General features: G+C 43.6%; 1 protein-coding gene across 1 annotated transcript in view; it reads left to right on the top strand.

The window, feature by feature from the left end:
• Positions 1 to 328: 328 nt before the first annotated feature.
• The window catches only part of LOC108434379 (limbic system associated membrane protein), a 347,051-nt gene continuing 338,360 nt past the window's right edge, over positions 329 to 9,019 (top strand). Inside the window, exon 1 of the mRNA XM_017709450.2 lies at positions 329 to 773. Coding sequence (XP_017564939.1) covers positions 619 to 773 — 155 coding nt within the window. The 5' untranslated portion in view covers positions 329 to 618. The remainder of the gene's footprint in view (positions 774 to 9,019) is intronic.

Here is a 9,019-nt window from a genome sequence, read left to right as displayed (position 1 = left end):
GTGTGTTATATTGCTGTTGCAGCTATTTAGAGCTCACTTTTCATTATTATTATTATTATTATTATCATTATTATTATTGTTGTTGTTGTTGTTATTGTTGTTGTTATTGTTGTTGTTGTTATTATTGTTGTTGTTGTTGTTGTTGTGAGGTGAAGTTGTAGGGGTGTAAACCTTTCTGCCCGCGTTGTTGTCCTGACAACCAATAAGCAGCGCGAGTCTCGTGTAAAGGGGGCAGCAGAGCGACGCGCAGCAGCTCGCGCTCTCCTTCTCTCTCTCTCTCTCTCTCTCTCTCTCTCTCTCTCTCTCTCTCTCTGTGGTGAGCTGCGCGCGGGCTGGAGCAGAGTCTCGTGTCCGCGGGTTTCTATAGGACCTCCAGCGCGCGCTCCGCTTTCGGCACGGCGAGCGTCACGCGCGTCTCCGCCTGTGAACTCGGAGCTCGTGCGGCCGGTTTTCCTCTTTTCCTCTTCTGTTCTTTTTTCTCTGGCCGCTGAACACTTTTTCATCTTTTTTTTTTCACCCCCCTCTTTCTCGGATCTATACCGCTCGCGCGGAGAGTGTGCGTGCTACGTGGAGTGCGTGAGGGAGCGTGTGCGCGCGCGTGTGAGTGAGCGTGTGGAGATGTGGCGCGCGAGCAGACCGCGGCTGGCCCAGCTGCGCGCCTCCTTTTTCCGACTGCTGTGTCTTCTGCCCGCAGGAGTGTCAGTGCGGAGCGCGGACATGCAGCGCGCGACAGACAACATCACCATCAGACAGGGGGACACGGCCGTCATCAGGTAAGAGCGCGAGCTTAACTTACTTCTTACTTGAGACTGCGCACGCACGCACGCGCACACACACACACACACACACACACACACACACATACGGACACACCAGTGTTGGTGTTCTTATATTTGTGAGGACCTCTGTGTAACTATAGCAGCACTACATCTCCAACACTGTGCAAAAGTCTGAGACCACCCTTCATTCCATTACCGGTATAAAGGACCACTTGATAACACTGCTTCATTTTTACTGGAAGAAATTGGATAATAAGACCATCCACTTGCGTAAGGAAGGAAAACGTCAAAGAAAGTTTCCAAAGAAAGACTCCTAGCAACCACCTGGAACACCCGGTAGACACCAAAACAGCCCCCATCAGATAAACAGCACTTAAAGCTTCCATCTTTGGGAGAGAGGATTTCTAATCGGAAGTGAACCTGGATCATGAGCACGTGCAGTTTTAGAGGGGTGGTCCGGGTGGTCCGGCCACCCCCCCCATCCCAAATCTGATAGGCCACCCCAAAATTTCAACCACCAATGGTTTCCGCCTCGTCCTACCTCTCTCCAACTCAGCTCCTCGCCCCTGATACGTCCACATTAACACCCTGCCAATACTCCCTGCCAGCCCTGGTAAAAGGTTCTAGATCTGCCTCTGATAATGAGAGAAAGTGCAACCAAGTTCTAAGACTGAACTTTAGAAGGCGGGCTTTGAAAAACGGAAAGCGAGTCACCCGGAAAAGAATGGAAGGTGTAATAAAGATGCACTGAATACTGAACAAAAAGAGGATTCTTGGTATTTTTCTGTTATCGTTGCTCTTCAAAGCAAGCTACTTTTTACCCCAACACAGCGGCACTCGTTTGCGTTGAGTGACAACTTCGAGATGTACTTGTCATAGGAATGAACAGCGTTCTCCTGTAAAGTTACCGTTTTTGGAGATGCATCATTTTCTTGATAAAATGAATGATGCTGTTATGAAATATGTGAAATAGTGGTCTCTGACTTTTGCACGTTACTGCAAGTCAACATGAAACATCAGCACCATCAACACACACCACATCCACATGCACTTAAACACTCGTCTGGATGTGCTCGGGGTAAGAGACTGAAAAGCGCCTTGGCGCTCAGTGGAGCTCTGGCTGATGTGCTGCGTGCGCCCGAGCTTTGAGAAGTGCTTTACGTAAGGATAAGAGGTTGTTTGTTCATGTTTGATTCATAACTTTTAGCAGGCTGCGCTCTGAGTGCTAGATTTGGTCACACAGCTCTCCGTCAAGGCTGAAGGTGAGAGAAATTTGCCAAAGGGGACGAGAGTGCGCTCTCCGTCTCGATCTTGCTCGCGGGAGTTTTCCAAAGGGCACGCGTTCCTAGGGTTCTTGTGCGCCGTCTTCGTCCAGCTGGGAGGAAGGACGTTGAGTAATTGAGGCGTAGCTGTGAAATCACGTGGCGATGGGCCGGAGTGAGCGAGGGCCGGCGGCTGAGTTATGTTGTTTAAAGCAGAGGGGACGATGGGGCTTGTGTGTTTTTTTTCATGTGTGGGTTAGCTCGGGTGCTTAATCAAATGGCTAGACAATGCAAGCTGTCATCTAAAGCTTAGCTCATGGCCTTTATTTGGGGGTGGGTGGGTGGGTGGGGGGAGGGGGGCTTGGGGGGCAGATGTCCAGGATCATGTGACTCTTCAGGATGACCGCATTCTAACCTCACTGGGGCCTCTGTTCCAATCTGGACACCCAATTAGGGAATGTTTGTTTGTCTGATGTTGTCACCCTGGGTAGGGCTGAGGAATAGGCCTTTATTTATTAATTAACATTAACATTAATTAAGTCTCCCTTAAAGCAAAGGTTATGCATATTGTGTATCAAGAAAGTCTTGAAATATCATGATATACATTTTTGCCATATTGCCTAGTAAAGTGGCCAGTAAGTGGCAGGATTGGGAAGAGGTTTCCAATAAAGTGGACAGTGAGTGGAAGTTTAAGGGGGATGTAGCCAAGAAAGCGGCCAGTGAATGGAAGGATTAGGTAGGGGTTTCCAATAAAGTGGCCAATTTGTGGAAACATAAGGCAGGTGTTTCTAATAAAGTGGCCAGTGAGTGGAAGCACAAGGTTGGCATTTCCAATAAAGTGGCCAGTTAGTGGAAGCATAAGGCGGGTGTTTCTGAGCGGACACACAAGTTAGAAATTTCTATTAATAGTAAGTGGACACACAAAGTAGGTGTTTCTAATGAAGTGACCAGCGTAGAAGTTTCTGATAAAGTGGTCAGTGAATGGAAGCATCATATAGGGGTTTCTGGCAAAGTGAGTGGACATATAAACTAGGGATTTCTAAAAAAAAAAAAAAAGTGAACAGTAAAGGGACCCACAAGGTTTGAGTTTCTAATAAAGTGGCCAGTGACTGGAAGCACAAGTTTAGTGTTTCTAATAAAATAGTCAGTTAGTGGAAGCACAAGGTTGGTGTTTCTTATAAAGTGGACAGTGAGCGGGAAAACCAGGTATGTGTTTCTGATAAATTGGACAGTGAGTGGACACATGAGGTAGGTGTTTCTAATAAACCAGACAGTAAGTGGAAACACAAGGTTGGAGTTTCTAATAAAGTGGCCAGTAATTGGAAGCACAAGATTTGTGTTTCTAATAAAATGGTCAGTTAATGGAAGTGCAAGGTTGATGTTTCTAATAAAGTGGCCAGTAAGAGTGCCTACTGGTTGATCTGTTTCCTGAAGCATTTGAGACTCTGATGGTTCCTAAAGAAGGCATCATTGGCACAGAGCAGTCTTGGTTGCTGCCAAAACATGGATCCAGAATCTGGGTCCAAGTAAACGAGCCAGTGAATATTTGGAGGCTTTTGTTTTGCATTGTGTAACACAATGTGCTCTGTAGAACATCGAACAACACTCCAAGGGGTAGAACCTTATAAGGAAAAGCATTGTCAAAGCCAGTACGCCTGAAATGGTCTACAGAGTCTTAAGCCCAGCTTGAAATGTAAATAATCTCAGTAACACATTGTTTATAAAGTCATCTGCAACCTTATCCTGACCTAACATTTAACTAGATATCTATTAATGCTACGTTGAAGGTCAGTCTGGCCAAGCTGAAAACTTTAACAACTGCTGCACTTGCTGTAAACATGAACACTCACCTCTTATAGCAGTGCCACCATAGATTCTACAGTAAGATTCCCCAGTCTAAAGGTAGGAGGATACCCGTCTGATGACATATCTTGAAGGTAGTTGTACATTTTAGAAAATAATTCAAGTGCTTTGCAGTGGGCTGTTTGAAATTCTTCAGCTTTTTCAAAGAAAAACATTTGATGACCATACTACCCAGCCCCCCAGATGCTTTTATTAGATGCTAGATCAGTAGCTAGTGGTCAGGATTGGTTGACACCACCTGGATTCCCGTTGGTCCCGTTGGTTGGTTAGTGTAGTGGGTAACTCCCCTACCTTCTACGCTGTAGACTGGGGTTCAATCCCCACCCAGGTGAACTCCCTACACTAAACCAATAAGAGTCCTTGGGCAAGACTCCTAACACTGCCTTTGCCTACCTGTGTAAAATTGATCAAATTGTAAGTCGCTCTGGATAAGAGTGTCTACCAAATGCTGTAAATGCCCATGTGGTATATTTCATAATGCATGGCCAGCATCCCAAATGTTGGTAAACATTAAAAGGCGAAAACATGAAAATTGTCTTGAATTCTGTCAAAGCAAAGAGGCTTTAAACCAATGCTGCATTTCAGAATAACATATACCATAACAATAACAGATTACATGATAGTTTTAGGCCAAAATGCCCAATTTTGTTCAATCTCAACTGCCATCACTTAGGGATAGAACAAAAATAAGGACTATCTATTATGCGACATGGGGAACCAATTTTAGAACCACTGCCCTGAACTTAGGGCACTCAATCTACCTTAAACTCAACCCAAAATCAAACCTTAATCCTAACCTCTAACATGCTGGGAAGACCAAGTTTCATCAAGCAGTTAGCTAACAAATTGAGCATCTACAGAGGGCTGTCCAAATAAAGTAGGAACATAATCTCCAAAGGCCTGAGCGTTAGCTTAAAAATAGATGTTTGCGCAAGAGTGCGTGTATCTGAGAGAGAGGAAGAAACAGAAGTGTTGAATAACTACTGTTAGCAGCACCCTAAAGGCCTCTATTCTCTGGCTCCATCACACAACCCCTCCACTCTACACCACACATGCACACTGCATCCCAGACCAAAGCAATGCTGCATTCATTTGAACATGTGAAAAGTCCCCAGTGGTGAACCATGACTAGCAGAACTAGGTCTTCAGTTTGGGCTATAAATATCAAAAACACCTCTACGATAATGCTAATTTCTGCTGGGAAGGGAATTTTTTGGTCGTTCTAGATTCAACACAAATGTTTCACGCTTGTAAAAGATGTTAACAAACATTTGAGCTTGTGTGTGTCAGTTTTACAGGGACTCTTTTAATAAAGAGGTCTAGCACAGGGCTGCCGCCACTGTTTCCCATTCCTAACAACTAATCGGAACCTGGATAGACTACAGCTCATATTCATATCTACAAGAAGATGGCAGAGAATGAGTTTTTTTTTTCTTTCTTGCGAATTGGACCCACCTACTGTACACTCACTGGCCACTTTATTAGGTACACCTTGCTAGTAAAAGGTTGGACCCCCTTTTGCCTTCAGAACTGCCTTAATTCTTCGTGGCACACTTTCAACAAGGTGTTGGAAACATTCCTCAGAGATTCTGGTTGGTTATTTGAGTTCCTGTTGTCTTTCTATCATCTGGAACCAGTCTGCCCATTCTCCTCTGACCTCTCACATCAACAAGGCATTTTCGTCCACACAACTGACCGCTCACTGGATATTTCCTCTTTTTTGGGCCGTTCTCTGTTAAACCCTAGAGATGGTTGTGTGTGAAAATCCCAGTAGATCAGCAGTTTCTGAAATACTCAGACCAGCCCGTCTGGCACCAACAACCACGCCACGTTCAAAGCCACTTAAATCCCCTTTCTTCCCCATTCTGATGCTCGGTCTGCACTTCAGCAAGTTATCTTGACTACCTCTACGTACCTAAATGCATTGAGTTCCGGCCGTGTGATTGGCTGATTAGCTGTTTTAAAAAGCGGTTCTTTGGTCCTCTCTCAGTTCCTGACTCTGTTGGAAGTGAATGTAGGATATAAGGCCTTCAGTCCAGTTCCTGAAGTCTTAACTAATGGCAAAGCTCACTTGGCTGTATCTACAAAGATACAGTCAAGAAAAATACCTTGATTGCTTTAGTTTATGTTGAGTGTTCCAAAGATTTAGCTCTTTTGTGTCCGCTCAAACATAGGATTAAAATGTAACTACTATGACTGAGCTTGCACAATTTAAATGCAACTTTTTATCTTAATTTTTTATCTTCGGTTTCACTGAAATCATTAGAAGAGTCTTCAAACTGTCCCTTGTAAAGCTTTAAAGGATCTCATTGTACATTTTAAAAGCATATCATTTTATTTCCTCAAATCCACTCATACAGTTGTGTGCAAAAGATGCCACTAGACAAATGACATTTGTTGAGGTGCAAATAAGTTAACACATCTTTTACAGAGAAGACATTTTAATACGTAGTTACTGTTTATTCAATCTCCCTATTCATTATTTTTGTTCCTATATTACATGTTTCCAATATCATTCCATTACCCAATGTGATTGAAAAGTTGTCCTCTCGCTTTCTATCTTTGCTTCAATTCAATCTATAATTGCAGTTTTTCTCTTGGTCTAATAGGACATTTTGTTGAAAATAGTGATAAATAAGCCTCAAACTCTGAAAAAAATGAGTTTTTTAGAATGATGTTGGGGTCCAAAGCATTAAGATATGAATATGTGATTTACCCCATGTGATCTATGTGATTTACCCCATTCTGACTGGTTAACCATGTTCCTTAGTGAAGGTGAAGAAGGTCCTAGCATGCGTTAGAGATGAACAGGTGGTCATGTGGTTATCACAAACAAGCAGTATTTGCAGTTTAGTTGCCATGTATGGCCTGTATTGAATGAGGAAATAGTAACTGCACTGGTTCCCTGCAGTACAGGTCTGGACCGGACTGTACTCGAACACTTGACCAAAGCCTGAATGAATCAGCCTTGAATGGTGTTGCTAAATTTGAGGCCTGACCCTGACCCAACCCGCACAAATACAGGCTGAAGTTCACCAGTGTCTCATTCCACAAATTGTGTAGCAGTTTAAGGTGGAACAGAAATTAACTTCAGCCTTGGCAACCACCAGAGATGGATTGTCACAGATGTGATTTTACAGTGCTTTGCTTTGTTACTAAGGACTTGAGTTGCTAGGATAAACCGGTATTACACACATTCAGTATATTTTGTGGACTTGCCATTCATACTTGGCAGAAAACAACATCCTCTCTCCTCTCATAATCTGTTAAAAGTTCCTCTACGTCTACTACTGGGAACCTTTTCACCAACCCAGTACATCTTTCTGATCATCCACGATGAGATTGTGACTAATGACCACTGCTAAACTTCCATTTGCATGGCAGAAGTGCTCCAAATCCACAAAACAGGCCCAACAATTTGGTCCAAGTGGCCTCATGTCAGATAGCAGACGTTTACCCTTCAAGTCACTGGGGTGGTATCATCAAGGGTGCCTTAGTTAGGGAACATAATTGAATCACATTAAATTGCAAGTTACATTGACTCCATCCACCCTGCCTGGGCACCAGGCCTATTTCATACACATAGTTGGACATTAAGTCTATTATCATACCTTTGAGGGTACATTTACAGTGTTAGTACATTGATGAACAAAAAAATGTACCATTACAGTAACACTTTTCTAACACTTCAGTGCATCTCCATTCTTTCAAAAAAGCAAGAGATTTTCAGTTTTAAAAGCAAAACCTTCAAGATGATTGTTTCTTAGCTTCCCATTGACTCTTTCAACATGGCCTACAGAAGTGTCCCCAAACTCCTGCAGGTATTTCTGGGTCTTCAGCTGACTGAAACACAGCTAGAATGCCTTTGTTAGCTCCTTAATCCCTTTGCCTTGTCTACAAATGAACAATGACTGAGTGGATCCTAATTAGATGGCTGCCAGGATGGCAAGAAACCCTGCATTTGGATTCCATTTATTGACAGTTATGTCATCTCCACTAATCGGTTGCAGACGTTCCATGGGCCTCATTAAAAGACGTGCGACCGTGGCTCATCTAGCTGTTTCATAAGAGGCTTTTCACAAGTCCCAGACAGGGTTCTCATGTCCCATTCATTGAAATTCAGTGTATCCACAGGCCACATTTGCCAGACACACCTGACAGCATTCTTCTCAGACATTTAGCATCTGCTGACAACAGCGCTCAGTAAGTCAGGTTGTTACGTCTCACATGGGTACCATGTTAAAGATTTCTGGTCTGCTGTATTGTTTTCACTTTTTTTTTGCCCAAGAAAAAAGGTGTGTGCTCATTTAATAGCAACAGTATGCAGTGGCTCTCAAACACTGGAGCCTGACACTCCTCATATAGTTTATCATCTGTCCCACAGCAAGAAACAATACAGCTTTCTAAACATTTTGTCTACAGTGAAGCAAAAATGGTTCCAGCAACATTTACGGTCCCTTTGCGATTACAGTGCAAGTTTACAGCCATAAATCTTAACAACGGAAAATGAGAAACTTTTGGAATTCAAAGCTCAACAGAAACCTCCTTGAGTGCAATTCGGGAAGTCTATATATCAAACTTCTAGGGGCAGTTGGAGGATTAGCCTTTGCCATTCAAATGCTAATGAAGACGGTTGAACTGACAAGGGGGGGCTCGTCCGGGATCAGCGCTTTTTCTTTCTTTCTTTCTCTCCCTCTCTCTATCTGAAAAGTTTGACATTTATGGGCACTGACATTGCTCCATGTATCAAATGGTAATGTGTCCACTCTTTGGAGGGTTTTGTTAAGTACTCGATTCAGTTTGGAGGCCCCCGCAGCCTCAGGGTACCTTTTGCATTCAGAGGAAGTAGCAGTGATGATGAAAACGAGCCGACTCTTCGGCGGGGAAAGGGGAGGGGTGTTGATTGTGTGAGGCAAATCTGTCCTGCATGGTGGACTCTTGTGGTGTGGACTAGACCCTGCCCAGCTGCCTGAGGCTACTGTGAGGGTATCCCACACATACATAAACACTCAGACTTGCAGTTTCTGCCTCAGTCTCTTTGTGATAGTCAACTTTCAGTCAAATTTATTTGTGTAGCGCTTTAAAAATTTCAAAGTAGGGTGGGCAGCTAGTCCA

This window comes from Pygocentrus nattereri, chromosome 17 (assembly GCF_015220715.1).
Source record: "Pygocentrus nattereri isolate fPygNat1 chromosome 17, fPygNat1.pri, whole genome shotgun sequence".
Taxonomy (NCBI): domain Eukaryota; kingdom Metazoa; phylum Chordata; class Actinopteri; order Characiformes; family Serrasalmidae; genus Pygocentrus; species Pygocentrus nattereri.
Note: the sequence above shows the minus strand (reverse complement) of the source record. Positions and strands in the feature narration are given on the sequence as shown.